Genomic DNA, 15,415 nt, shown 5'->3' with positions numbered 1-15,415 from the left:
TCATTTCACAAAAGGAGAAACCAAGAGTTTAAAGACTTTGCTTGTTGCCAACGAGTATGTTCCCACCTGCATCTGATTATTTTGACTTTCCGAAGCCACTTTCTTTTTCCACCACACCCCAGGGTTTTTCAGTGGGAGAACCTTGCCCAATTGATATCTCTGCTAAAATATGACTTTAAAACTAGTGAGAAAAATATTCTAGGGAGAGAAAACATGAGTCAAGTTGCAGAGAAACAGGAAGATTTGAGTCCCCCATCTTGCCAGTCGTCAGTTTGTATTATGGAGGAAAGTGAGAAAAAGGCCATCTGGTCTTTCTGAAGTCCCCAGTTTTGGGTAAGTGAAGCAAGCCTGGCCAGATTTTGGAACTTCTAGGGGGCTGTCCCACCGGTTCGTGGGGTGGAGCCAACACCGCTGCTCCGCCCCGCACACGCTGTACGGGCCAATCAGAGCTAAGGGGGCGTTTTCAGCCCCGCGGTCCTCTAGCTGGGAGACAGGGCGTCCTACGACCCGGAAGTGGTTCTTCCGGAGGAGGCGGGGCCGAGAGGGTGGAGCTTGTGACGATTCGCCCGGGGCTCTGGCTCTTTCCTCACCCGCCTGGCCTCGGCTCCTGCGGGAAAAGTGTGGCTAAGTCTGAGGGGAACCGCACCAATGGCTTCCGTGCTGTCCTACGAAAGCTTGGTCCATGCTGTGGCCGGAGCCGTGGTGAGGCGGGGTTTTCACGCCCGGGCCGCTGCGGGTCTTGGGGTTTCTCAGGGGTCACTGCCGGGATGTGTCTGGGGGATGGGGATGAGAGGGAGATCGTGTGGGTTAGAGTGGAGGCTCTCCTGTCGTGACTGTGGGATGGAAAGGAAGGGGGCAGAGGCGCGAAATTGCCAGAAGAATTTGGTGTGAGGGCTGACACTCTCCCTCCGGCCCTGGCTACCGCTCTGGCTTCTTGAGAGACTATCTGAGATGTAGACAGAGGTGGTCCTACATACCCACAGGGGGTCGGGCAGAAGGTAATTGCTGTTTTCTTTGCCCTCTGAAATTTAATGGTCACTCCGCGCCAACCCAACACACAAACTTCTCACATGGCCAAGGAAAACCTAGATGTGATGCTGTGTTGCTGAATCACATGCTTAACTACACCTATTTTCACACACTTAACTGCAGGCATGTGCAAGTGCCTACCTAATAGGATATCCCTGGCTAATATTATTGATAGAAGATACATTTCTTTAAAAATCAAGGTCAGAATTGCTGTCCATCATACGTGTGGTTTACGGTGAGGTATGTGCTGGGTTCTTGGGCCTCTGGGTGTCTCAGTTCCATTTGACACCCCTCCCCCTTTTCCTTGAAACTTTCCATTCTTGACTTGGGTAAGTTCCTCTTCTGGTTCTCATCTTATTTCTCCGCTGCTCTTTCTCATGTCTTTCTCTAACTGTCAACACACACCTGTAGCTGTTGGAATAAGTGTGACTTAAGAGAAATATCACTGATCCCTCTCCTTATAGCCCCTCGAAACTCATGGAGAGCTCATGTACTGTGCAGACTAATCAGGGCTGAACTCCAACTCCATTATTTGTTAGATAGATGGCACTTTACTTTCCCAATCTGTAAAGTGGGGGTATTGAAACTTACCTCACAGAGTTATGAGAATTAGATGACACAATAGTTCATGGCAGTGCCTGATTCAAGAATCTCGGTTCCTTCATTAAATGAGAAGAGCCTTTTGCCAGAGTAAAGAGGCTGAGTTGGAAGCTTGCTTGACATGCTCTCTGATGGTCGTGGAGGCCTGTGTTCTTGGAGTGGAGGGAACACAGAGGCAAATAGGTTCCAGGGGACCACATTGTGTGAGACTTTAACTCTGAGTGGGAAAGAGAGTTAGCTGGCAATTGCAGGTTTAGAGCATGCAGCAATTTGCTGATTTACATTTTAAACATGATCACCCTGACTGCTCTGTTCACAGTGAACTATAAGGGAGCAAAGGTGGAAGCAAGGAAACTGACAGGGAGCTATTACATCATCTCAGGCAAGAGATGATGATGGTTTGGACCAGGTTGGTAGTGGAGGTGGTGAAAAGTGATGGTTAAATTGGAATATATAAGGTTGAGCCACCGGGGTTTGATGGTGGATTGGATATGGGGTGTAACAGAATGAGGGTTGGTTGGCTCCCAAGAGTTTTTGGCTTCAGCAACTGGAAGGATGATATTCCCATATATTGAGCTGCTGAAGACTGTGACAGAACAGGTTTTGGGGGACATGTGTTTGGTTTTGCTTTTGGACTAGTTAATTTGAAATGCCTAAGCATAGTCATGAGACTAGATGAGTTCACCAAGAAAATGAGTGTGGCCCTAACCAGTTTGGCTCAGTGGATAGAACGTCGGCCTGCGGACTGAAGGGTCCCAGGTTCGATGCCGGTCAAGGGCATGTTCCTTGGTTGCGGGCACATCCCCAGTAAGGAGTGTGCGGGAGGCAGCTGAATCGATGTTTCTCATCTATGTTTCTAACTCTCTATCCCTCTTCCCCTCCCTTCCTCTCTGTAAAAAATCAATAAAATATATTTAAAAAAAGAAAATGAGTGTGAAAAGTCTGAGAGAAAAGTCTCCCAGACCAAGCCTTGGAGCACCAACATTAAGAGGTTAGGAAAGTGATTTAGCACCAGCAAAGGAGACTGTGGAAAGGCCAGTAGGGGTAGGAGGAAAACTTAAGATACTGTCATGTTCTGAATGTCACGTGGAGATGGGTATAGACCTACTGGGTCAGATGCTACGGATGGGTCAAATAAGAGGATTTTAATAACCATTGGATTTTCATGTTTTATCAGCATGGAAGTCCAATGGTTACTTGAGAAGCGTTTTGTTGTTGTTGTTGTTGTTGTTGTTGTTGTTGTTGTTTTTAGCGTTTTGATGGAATGGTAGGGTGAAGAGAATAATTCCCAAAATAGAATGGGAAATATTTGTTGGGGCCATAGTTTTCTGACCCTTGCTATAGAGAGTGACTGGGAGAAGAGATGATATATTTCTATTTAACCTACAAAGACATATCCCTTTCCCCCTCTTTTTATTGCCTATTTTTCTCTTGTTAAAAGTTCTTGAAATTATGCACCCCGAATAGGCTATGGCCTTTCTCTCATAAGCTATGTTAGAGTTTTCAATAGGAAGACTTGTAGGAAAGTCTCTAGATTTCCTTGGGGGCAGTACTATTCCTAGCACACATCTGAGTGAGAATTTGCATTGTATATTGTTATTCACTTGTGGTTCTCAACTCTTTGCAAACCTGTGTATTAAGTAAGGTTAAGCCACACAACATGGACCCTATTTTCTTCTGGTTGCTTCCAAAGGAAAAAAGTTTCATCACAAAAATGTCACAACAGTTGATAAGAAATTTGGCATTGCTTTTATTATTATTATTTTTTTTAATATATTTTATTGATATTTTACAGAGAGGAAGAGAGAGGGATAGAGAGCTAGAAACATCGATGAGAGAGAAACATCGATCAGCTGCCTCCTGCACACCTCCCACTGGGGATGTGCCCGCAACCAAGGTACATGCCCTTGACCGGAATCGAACCCGGGACCCTTCAGTCCGCAGGCCGACGCTCTATCCACTGAGCCAAACCGGTTTCGGCGCTTTTATTATTTTTTAATATTATTATTTTTTTTTATTGATTTCAGAGAGGAAGGGAGAGGGAAAGAGAGATAGAAACATCAATGAGAGAATCATTGATTGGCTGCCTCCTGCACACCCCATACTGGGGATCGAACCCACAACCCAGGCATGTGCCCTGACCGGAAATCAAACCGGCGATCTTTAGGTGCACTGGTCACACCGGCAGGCTACACTGGACTTTTTACCATGTGCACAAAGTACCTGCCTTTAGAAATAGAAACCAAGTAGAGGAACTTGCGGATTCACTGTGCAAGGCCTTCTGGATATAAAGGTCCGTGTAAGAGTCCCTGTCCTCAAGAAGCTCTTCCTAACTACCAAGTGGAAGAGTGGACAAGGCCCTGGTGGTACCAAGGAAGAAGAGGCGGGCTGCACCTGTGAAGGTGACAGGAAATCCCCATGGTTGACATATGTAGACCAGGTCTTAAAGGAAGAATAGGAATTTGTTGGGCAAAATGAAATAGGAAGGCAATACGAGACTTTTAGACAGGACAAAAAGCATGTTCAAAGGCCCTAAAGTATACATCAGCATTCAGGGAACTTCAGGCTAGTTCTGACATAGCTGGTGTAAAAGATGGGAGAGAGTAGGAGGATATGAAGTCCAATAGTCTCATATACTATGCAAAGATAGTTGGGTTAAAGTTTATTAGAAACTTTGTTAAAAAGTGGTTGTATCTTCCTCATTCTCTGTGTTTATATTTATATACAAATAAGTATTTACAAATAGGTTTTTTTGTTTACATAACTGGTATGGATTTTGGAGTTTTCTTTGATGTGTTTGTTTCAGAATCTAAAGCATTTCTCCATGTATTTCAGAGTTCTCTGGTTACAAGCTGGAGAAACAGAGTTTGGGTAATTTAACAAAACACAAGTCTGTTGGCAGGTTCTTTGGGAGCTCTCAGGATCAGTGGGGAGGCTGAAGACTTGAAATAGGGAAGGAACCAACTCCCAAGAGATTTCTGAAGAAATCGCTACAGAATGCCTGTTGGGCACCACCACTGGAAACAGTGGCTTCTATCCTTATTTCTTCTGCCCCTCCAGCCCCGCTAGCCCCTATTAGTCATGCTCAAGGCCATGTGCTCACCCCTTGACCGTAACAGGTAGAGGGTGGGCACCTGGATTTACCATCCTACCAAGACTGTATGCAGTGGGAAGAAGTAAAGGAAATCAGCCCACCCTTAGGAAAGGGGAATGGTGCAATATAGCCCCAAACATCAGATATGTACTATATCCTGTCATTAAAAAGACTTCAGAAACCAATCTTAAAGGTTTTATACAGCCTTTTTTTTTTAGCTTTTATTTTTTTTAGTGTATTGTGTTTACATTGGTTAATAATAATATATACGTTTTGAGTGTACAGTTCTATAATACACCATCTGTATATTGTATTGTGTGTTCACCATCCTAAGTTTAATTAGTTTTCTAACTTTTTATGAAACAGGGACAATAACACTTCACTTACTGGGTTCTCCTGAGAAGTAAATGTGGTAACCCTTGTAGAGCACCTAGCACAATACCTGGAATAGTGTAGTAAGGCCATAATTATCCATTTCTTTTTCAGATATTTCTTGCAAATACACTGTTTGTACCCAGGTTTAGAAGTCCAATGGAATTGAGGTTTTCTCCCATTCCCTTCACTTGTAGCAGATCTCACCTTTTATTCTCTAGATAAAATAGAGGCTACATGAGATGAGCTTTCTGCCTTTTCTGTTTTTTTCTAATTACAGAATCAACTGGAGTTGTACACACATTTCCCTACATTCTGCTTTTCTCAGGAAAACAGATGCATCCACCTCTGCTACCTTTGATCTTGATCCTTCCCCATTACCCCAACCCAGTTATCTTTTGGGACTTTGCTCTATTAATTTTCACCTCTTTCCTATAGCTTTAATCTTTCTACAGTGTTCGCTTCCTTTCGGCCTTCAAACACACTTAGCCCTGTCTTATCATAAAACCATACCAATATGGTCTGGAGACTCTGCCTTAGCTGTTGCTCATTCCCCTTCCCATTATGCTAATTTTATTTAAAAAATATTCTGTACTTAACTGCCTCTCCTCCTGATCCTACTCTGACCACTGGAACTGCTCTTTAGAGGCCATCACCAGCTTCCTAATGGCTTCGTCTACTGACTTTTTCCATTCTTACTTGATTTGACGTCTTTATAGTTGTACTAGTGACCCAGTGCACGATTCGTGCACATTGAAAGGAAATTAATTAGAAGGTGGCCAGCGGGGCGGGACTGGGTAAGATGCTTGATATGATGCTAGGTGCTTTCCAAAAGTTGATTGTCACTCCTTACAGCAACATCAACAATTAGGTGTTGGTCCCAAAATTTCAAATGAGGAAATTGAGGCATGGAGATTTATAGTTCCTTATTATACAGTATTATTATAACTGGAACTTGAACCTTGTTTTTTTTCTTAATTCCAAAGCCCATGCTCTTTCCATTAGACACTCAGGTGTGTTATCCATTAGGCCTTTTGTTTAACTTGTATATTTGTCTGTGTATAGGTGTGAGAGTTAGCTTGATTGTTATATCAGGGGAAAGACATGTTATAACATAGATTAGGTGGAAAATATATTTTTGAATATGAAAGCCACAGTAAGTGGTTTTAAATCTTTGGAATTTTATTAGCTCAAGATTTACCATTGAAAATATATTTTAGTTGTTTTTCTTTTTTAAATAATCCTTCTGTCCAATAATGCCATGTACTCTATCAGGAGGTGTGGTCCACTGATTTCAGTGGTGCTTCTACGAATCAAAATAGCTTTGGACTCCTCTTGGAAATTGCTATTGGGACTGGCATTGCATTTTTTAATTTATTTTTTTTTACTATTTTTCATCTTTCAAGGGTGAATAAACATTTTGGAAATGGTAGAATTTGGTGACTTGGTTGGAAGGCCAACCCAAATATCATTATTTATACTTAAAAGCATGATTCTCTGCTTCTGTATCAATGTGTGTCCGTCTCTTTTATTCCATAACATTGCACATGCATAGGGGACCAAGTCTTGACCAGGTTTACCCCACTATTTCATTCTGGCTCTGTCTGTGGTGTTAAGTACTCAGTTCAACTCCATGAGTGTTTGTGTTAGCCAAATTAAAAAGTAGACTTTGGATGTTTATTGACCTTTATAGGGGAGACACTACCCAGAAAATGAGTAAACTATGTTTTTTATATATAATCTGTAATATAGATACTGATACAGTAAGAAATCCAGGTGTCCACTCTGGGATTATGTACAACAGAGAGAGAGAGAGAGAGCCAGAAATGCCCAGGAATTTAGGCTGAAAATGATTTATGTGACTTTTCTTGCCATTCTTATCTCTAGCTGTCATCTCTCTCCTAGGCTGCAGTATGGTATTGCCAACTGACTTTGCTTGTGGTGTGTATGGGAGGCAACTGATCAATGTGTCTCTCTTACATTGATGTTTCTTTCTCTCTCCCTCTCTGAAATCATTAAAAACATATCCTTGGGTGAGGATTAAAAAAACAACAAAAATAGCCCTAACGGGTTTGGCTCAGTGGATAGAGCGTCGGCCTGCGGACTCAAGGGTCCCAGGTTCGATTCCGGCCAAGGGCATGTACCTTGGTTGCAGGCACATACCCAGTAGGGAGTGTGCAGGAGGCAGCTGATCGATGTTTCTCTCTCATCCATGTTTCTAACTCTCTATCCTTCTCCCGTCCTCTCTGTTAAAAATCAATAAAATATGTTAAAAAAAACAAACAAACAAAAAAAACAAAAATACTTTCTTTAAAGCGATTTAGTCATTAAATAAATAATTACTTAATTGTTAGGTTTCTGCCCTTGGCATCTATCTATCTATCTATCTATCTATAAAGAGGTAATATGCAAATTAGGCTGGGACGCTGTAACTGTCACGACTAGTCAGGAGGAGGTTGCGCGCGGCCCAGAGCAAAGACGAGACAGAGACAGGCGGGCCTGCTCGAGCCTGCGTGGTGGCTCGGGCGGTCCCGGACCGGACACAGGCAGGGGGGCAGGAGGGACCTGGGGTGGAAGTCAGGCCCGGGTCCAGGCTGCCAGCGACAGCAGTCAGGCCCGGGTCCGCGGCGGCCGGCACTGCACAAGTCAATGTCCGGGTCCCGGCCACCCACGGCGCCAGTCAGGCCTGACTTCTGTGGCGGCCGGCGCCTGAGAAGTAGACAGAGGACAGACCACTGAGGGTCTTATATACCATAGCAGGGAGCTTAGATTTTATTCCACAGAAGGAGGAAAAGTGAAGAATGTGAAGCATGGGAGCATCCTGGTCTTGCTTTCATTTTAAGTGAACCATTCTGGTGGCTGTGGGAAGGATCAATTTAGACAGCTGCAGTGTTTTTGGGCCCAAGAAAAAGAGAGACTGATGTTGGGAACTAGGACTAGACAGAGGCAGTGGATCAGAGACATATTTATGAGGAAACCTGATGGAACTATTTGGCTGATTACACAGGGATGAAAGCAAATGGTATTAGCCCAGGTTTTCTAGTTTGGGCAAGATCGTTGAATGGGTGATTCTAATAATTGGGAGAAGGTATCGAGGAAAAGGAACAGTATAAGGGAGCTTGCTTAGTTCAGCCATAGCCAAACAATTAGGACAGAAAACAGACTTAGTGCTCTTTCTTTGCTGCAACGTTTGTTTTTCTGCCTTCAGCCACCACCATGTAAGGCTAATGTGCCATCTTTTCTCCTAATCTAGGATATTATCTACCTACTACACATTCCTATCACCTAAATTAGCTTTCCTACATGATCCTTTAAAAATACTTATCAAAGTATTTCAATGCTTTGTGAGTATGGGGACTTTCAAGATGTGGAAACATTATGAGCCTATATAGATTGATGAAGAGATATTGGGTGCTCAATTTTTAACAATAAAAATCAGATACTGAATGTGGTCATGCCAGAGGCATAATTTTAATGAGCCAATGTCTCTTTACTGAAATGTCACACTTCAAAAGAGATCCTCAGCCCTGACCTGTTTGGCCAGTGGATAGAGCCTTGGGCCTTGGACTGAAAGGCCCTGGGTTTCATTCCGGTCGAGGGCATGTACCTTGGTTGCAGGCTCGATCCCCAGTAGGGGGCGTTCAGGAGGCAGCTGATCGATGTTTCTCTCTCATCGATGTTTCTAACTCTCTATCCCTCTCCCTTCCTCTCTGTAAAAAATCAATAAAAATATATATTTTTAAAAAAGAGATCCTCTCAAATAATACAATGCATAACACTCATCTGGGTTACCTGTTAAAATGTAGGACCACTTCTTCTAGAGCTCATTTTAATAAAAGTGTAATATGCAAATCGACCGAACAGCGGAACAACCGGTCAGTGGGGGGCAGGGCCGGCAAGCAGGTGTCCCCAGGCCAGCCAAGGTGCCTGCCAGCAGGCAGAGGGAGGGGACAGCAATGGGGTGGGGGGGCGGCAGCAACCAGTGGCAGCGGGGCGATGAGGGCTAGTGCCATCCCCTGATCACCCACCTGGTTGCCTCCCGCAGAGGGAGGCCACAGGCGGCAGCAGCAGCAGGGCAGTTCTGTCCAGGCCACCCAGCACTGTCCCCAGATAGGCCTGCTGGGGTTGCCTCCCACAGAGGGAGGCCACCAGTGACCGTGGCGCAATTGGGGGCAGGGCCGGCCCTCGCTGCCCGCACCATCCCAATCGGCCCACTGATCACCTTCCACAGAGGGAGGCCAGACTGCAACTTAGGCCCGCTCCCTGCTCCCCTAAGCTGTCAGTAGGACATCCCCCAAAGGGTCCCCGATTGGAGAGGGTGCAGGCTGGGCTGAGGGACCACCCCCCCCCCGTGCACGAATTTCGTGCACCGGCCCACTAGTGTGTGGGTGTGTGTATGTATGTATGTGTGTGTGTGTGTGTGTGTGTGTGTGTGTATATAAAAGCCTAAGTGACCGTCCAACGGACCGACTGGCTGACTGGTAGCTATGACACACACTGACCACCAGAGGGCAGATGCTCAATGCAGGAGCTGCCAAGCTGCAGTGACTTGGCAGCTGCTGTCCTCAGGTGATACACCCAGAACCAGAGAGAAGGGAGCCTGGTTCCAGGGTGTATCACCCGAGAACCTCCCTCTCGCAATCCAGGACTTCTTGGGGGATGTTGGAGAGCTGGTTTCAGCCAAATTTCCGCAGGCCAGGCTGAGGGACCCCACCGGTGCGCCAGGCCTCTAGCCCATTGGCTCCCCATTTCGGGTCTGGCTCCCCACCGGGCCTCTAGCCCATTGCAGAGGTCATGGATCTGGCCCTTACAGAAACTTTTCTACTCGATTAGCTAAATGATGAGACGTGCAGGACCTACTGGCTGCGGCCCCAATGTCTGGTGCCGGCCCATCTGCTTAATATCGATTTCCAGTGGAGGCAGTGAATTTTAAACTGGCTGTGGCTTCCCTCCTTCCATGTGGACATTAGCGCCAGTGGGCAAACATCTGGGGAGGGAAGTAGGCAAATAAGCAACTTAGGTGGGAAGAAGGAGGTTCCCGCTGCCACAGGACTCTGTCTGGGTGGAGGGCCTGGCCAGGAGCCTGACATTGAGCAGGGTCCTGCCCTAGGCTAGTGGTCGGCAAACTCATTAGTCAACAGAGCCGCAGTTTGCCAACCAATGCCCTAGGCTGACTGGATTTCAGGCTAAGTAAATCCTGTTTGCTAAATAATTGCATTTTACAGCTAAATGCCCACACATTGTCAGTTACCACCAAACTTAGGGTAAAGTGAGATGAAAGAAGCGAGACAGATACAGAGAGAAAGTGACATAATATTGGGAGAAGAGAGGAGGGAGCCCGATTCCGGGGTGTGTCACCTGAGAATTGCCCTCTCGCAATCCGGAACCCCTCGGGGGATGTTGGAGAGTCGTTTTTGGCCCAATCCCCACAGGCCTGGCCGAGGGACTACACCGGTGCACGAATCTGTGCACCAGGCCTCTAGTGGTCTAATAAGGAAGAAAAACTCGTTAACAACTAAACACAGTACAGTGCAATGATTGCTAAGAAATAGAATCTTGTGCACAGGATGCATGATACCGTTAGAACCCAGGTGAGAGAGTAGTTAATTTATCATCTCAAATTCACTGTGTCTAAAATTGAACTAGTAATTTCTTAAAATGAGGTCCCTCTTTTGACATTCTTATTTCTGTCAGTGATGTCTTTGTTCCTGTGACTCTCTCTTCTCTCTTGTACTAGTAGTCCACATCCAATAAATCAGCAAGAAATACTGATTCTCCTGTTACAGTTCTTCTGGCAGATGTCCCTTTGTTTTTCTAGCTACAACTCAAATTGATTCAGTGACTTGCTGTTTTATATCAGATGTACTTTGCTAGAGCAGTGTTTGTATTTGTGTTCTGGTCTTTCTGGTTGGAAGCTCCTGAGCTTACTTGGATAACTCCCTAAATATCCCGTGATGTTGATTAATCAGATACCTGTGTACAAAGTGCCTACCTTCAGATTTCTGCAGGGGAATCGGAGGGAGTTCCTCTCTGATTTTGTCATTTTCCTAATTTTCATATCCAGGGTAAACTGGTTGCTGTTTTATATTTGTTTTGATTTGCTTTTGTTCAGTTCTTGTTACTCTACTAAATGTTATAAACTTTTGGGAGGCAGGGGGTTAAGTTCAAAATATATTTAAATATACAGGGAATATAGGAGAATCGTGTTAGATATTATGGGGAAATAGATTCAAAATATGAGATGTTACCAACTTGCTCTTGTAGAAGTTTATCATGAAATAAGAATGAAGTAGAATAAACTGTAAAAGGTAAACATTCACAAATTTTAAATATTTTAATAATTCAAATAATTTAATAATATTTTAATACTTACATTGTAAAATACAATGTGATTTCTGTTTCTAATTCAGGAGCTAATCAAACCTTCTCCTGAAAATTTCCCTTTATAATAAAAACTTGTATAAAATGTTCTTTAAAAAATAACTTCTTAAAAGTATTAATAAGGTGACAAGAATATAAGGAACACTCAGACTGAAGAATGAGTAAAGGCAGGATCCAGGGGCAAGGAGAGCAGAAATTGCTTAACCAGATAAACATGAACTTTAGATTTGTAGCTTCCAGAGATACAGGGAAGGTGAGAAAGTCTGTCTAAGATGACTTTCCCAAAGGAATCCTATATAATAGAGAGGGAATATGCTAATTGACCCTCACATCGTCACAAAGGTGGCGACACCCACATCCAATAAGGATGGAATATGCTAATTGACTGCCCTGCCCTCAAAGACGGTGCCCACAGCCAATAAGGAGGGAATATGCTAATTGACTGTCCCACCTTCAAATATGGCGGCGCCCACAGCCAATAAGGAGGGAATATGCTAATTGATGCCATGCCCTCAAAGATGGTGGTGCCCACAGCCACAAGATGGCGGCGCTTAGTCCCCTCAGCCCCATTGGGGCGGCAGGCGCGCCCCCAGGCAGGCCCGGCCGCTCTGCATGCCTGCCTCCAGAGTCCCCCAGTTTCCCCAGCCCCCAGCCGCCCAGGGCCGGCCAGAGGTGCAGGCAAGCCTCGGATGGCGGCTGCCCAGCTGCCCAGGGCTGGCCTGAGGCTCAGGTAACCAGGGCCAGCCGAGGCTTGCACTGCCGACAGTGGCAGCAGCAGAAGTGTGATGGGACATTGCCTTCCCCTGATTACCGGGTTGCCTCCCGCCCCTGAGGGCTTGTGGACTGTGAGAGGGGGCAGGCTGGGCTGAGGAACACCCCCTCCCTCCAGTTCATGAATTTTCATGCACCGGGCCTCTAGTATGGCTATAAAGGTGAATAGGAAATAATTTTACTTCTCTCCAGGAAAATCAGCTATCTCCAACCTTGGCACTGATTAGGGGCCGGGAGTGAGATTTTGAAACCACAAGCCCTTCCACTACTTGCATCATTTGAAAACCTTAAGCCAATAACTTAAGAGTGATTCCAGCAGGATGGAGCCAAAGTGCCTAACAGATATCCTTTCCAGAGATACTTATCTTCATGGGGTCGAAAAGAATGCCCCAAAATAAAATTCTCAGGTAAATGACCAGCTCAATCCAACTAACGAAACTCAAAGAGAAACAAGGCACTGTGAGCAAGAAGCATGGACAACAGCAACAATCAATGGAGTGCTCATTCACAGTCTGAAAAAGCTGTTTAGTGCTCTGGCCAGATAGCTCAGTTGGTTGGCGCGTCGTTATTCTGTACACTAAAAGGTTGCGGGTTTGATCCTTGGTCGGGGGGCATAGGAGAGGCAACCGATAAATGTTTCTCACTCACATTGATTGATGTGTTGGGTTTTTTTCTCTCCCTCCCTTCCTCTCTAAAATCAATAAAAAAAAAACATTTTTGGATGAGGATTAAAAAACTATTTAGTATGTATAAGAAAATGGAATATTTTTCAACCACAGTATAAGTGCTGTAAGAGATGTAAACAAGTGCTGTGGGAATGTAGAGGAATGAACTACCAATTGTAACCTAGTGGGCGGGAGTGTGGGGGGTGGGTGATGGTAACATTTAATCTGAGTTTTGAAGAATACTAATAAGACAGTACAGTGTTCTCCCTGTCAAGCTGGCTGAGCTATTTATTTATTTATTTATTCCTCACCAGAGAATATGTTTATTGATTTAAGAGAGAAAGAGAAACATCAGTGTGAGAGAGAAACATTGATCCATTACCTTCTGTTCATGCCCCAACTGAGTATGGAGCCCAAAACCTAGGTATGTGCCCTGACTGGGAATCCAACCCATGACCTTTTTGGTGTTCGGGACGGTGCTCCAACCAGCTGAGCCACCTGGCCGGAGCTGGCTGACCTATTTAAATAGATAAGAGACCTAGTAAATTTTTGTTCTTTTATATACTACTAAAATTGGTCTAGTTACCAGCCGTTATCATGATTAGAATATTGTACTTAACCATTATTTGATCAGCAGCCTAAAACTTGATCTTCTGGCTGAGAATATATACCACCAGTGGGCCTGCATCTGGGTTGAGAACCATAAACCTAGGAGAGATTTCATGTGTATAATTTCATCCCTAACTATAGGCTTGTATTTATTTGTAGGATCTTAATGAATGGAAAGACTGGCTGTTGGCTTCCTTTTTTTCCTTGATCATGTTTTCATTGTGTTCGCTTGGATGAATTGTTTATATAATTTTTAGTAAAGAGATTGTCTCTATTTTTTTTAAAGCACAGCAAACAAAATTATAAAGAATAATATGATAAGCCAGTCAGAGAAAGGCAAATACCATATGATCTCACTTATATGTGGAATCTAATGAACAAAATAAAGTGAGGAACAAAATAGAAACAGAGCATAGATACTTGGAACAAATTGACAGCTGTCAGAGGGGAGGGGAAGGGGGGACTGGATGAATGAAGGTGAAGAGATTAGTCAAAGAACATATATGCATAACCCATAGATACAGACAATAGTGTGGTGATGGCCAGAGGGAAGGGGATTGGGGACTAGGTGGAAGTGTGGGAGGGGATGATTGAGACATCTGTAACAGTGTCAACAATAAAAATAATAATTTTTTAAAAAGAACAATATGGTTCTTACACTTTTACTTTGTGATTAATATCTTGATTGAGCATGGAGAATAGAAATAGTTATTTGTATGATTACTGGATATTTTTATTCCAGTGGATAGGAATAGCAGCTGACCTGTGAAAGATTACAAATCCATTTACCTGCTATCTCTGACAAGTGTCCTAGGTTCCAAATCCTTCAGATTTCTCTAGGGAACCACTATATGTTTTTTCAATATCAGAGAGGTAGAAAGATATTTCTTCCAGAAAATGTAATACTTCTGTTTAGGTACATAACTATAGAAGTGTGAACAATAATAATCCCAGTAGGTTAAAATGTTGCATGTATTTGTTCACTGAAAACCTGATTTGACCCATTGTTAATAGTGGACTTTTGTTCATTTAAAAGTGATGGCTCATTGCCTTGTGATGTGTAATGCCTAAAGGCTTTTCAAACGTTTCAGGGCAGCGTGACAGCAATGACAGTGTTTTTTCCTTTGGATACAGCTCGACTTCGACTTCAAGGTGAGTATCTTTTGTAGTGTCAGCAAGCAAACATTTTTCTAGTAAGTTCTAAATTAACACAGGATACTCTGTTTCATTAGAGATCCGTTGTCCATTTTCACTGACACTTTAAATACTCATCATCATTGCTATTTACTAATTAACTGAGAGGGGTTCACGGATTAGTCAGCCTCAGCCGTTTTCTATTCTGAGATAACCTGGTTGGGCGTGCATTAATAGTTTTGAATCATAGTGATTATTTCTAATAAACAATATGACTTTTAAAAGGCACAGTGGAGAGTTTTTGTGGGGGTAGATTTTCTCCAAAGAGAAGAGAGAATAGGAAACAGTGAAGCCAAATACCCAAACCTATGCCAAAATGTACATGAAGAGATAAGAGTAAGATGAGTTTTGAATAAACTAATTCCTATGTTAAAACCCTTCATTACTACTATTTTTTTAATATATTTTATTGATTTTTTACAGAGAGGAAGAGAGAGGGATAGAGAGTTAGAAACATCGATGAGAGAGAGACATCGATCAGCTGCCTCCTGCACGCCCCCTACTGGGGACGTGCCCGCAACCCAGGTACATGCCCTTGACCGGAATCGAACCTGGGACCCTTCAGTCCGCAGGCCGACGCTCTATCCACTGAGCCAAACCGGTTAGGGCCATGACTACTATTTTTAATTAATTTTAGAGTCTTAGGATAGGTAATAATTTCAGCTGACTCAACCCAAAAAACAAAATATTAAAAAAATAT

The 15,415-nt window shown here is 43.8% G+C and overlaps 1 protein-coding gene across 1 annotated transcript in view; it reads left to right on the top strand.

Moving 5' to 3' along the window:
- Nucleotides 1–515: 515 nt before the first annotated feature.
- The window catches only part of SLC25A17 (solute carrier family 25 member 17), a 37,216-nt gene continuing 22,316 nt past the window's right edge, over nucleotides 516–15,415 (top strand). Inside the window, exons 1-2 of the mRNA XM_080660860.1 lie at nucleotides 516–702; nucleotides 14,613–14,673. Coding sequence (XP_080516986.1) covers nucleotides 649–702; nucleotides 14,613–14,673 — 115 coding nt within the window. The 5' untranslated portion in view covers nucleotides 516–648. The remainder of the gene's footprint in view (nucleotides 703–14,612; nucleotides 14,674–15,415) is intronic.

Source organism: Plecotus auritus (genome assembly GCF_963455305.1).
Source record: "Plecotus auritus genome assembly, chromosome: 3".
NCBI classification, from domain to species: Eukaryota; Metazoa; Chordata; class Mammalia; order Chiroptera; family Vespertilionidae; genus Plecotus; species Plecotus auritus.
Note: the sequence above shows the minus strand (reverse complement) of the source record. Positions and strands in the feature narration are given on the sequence as shown.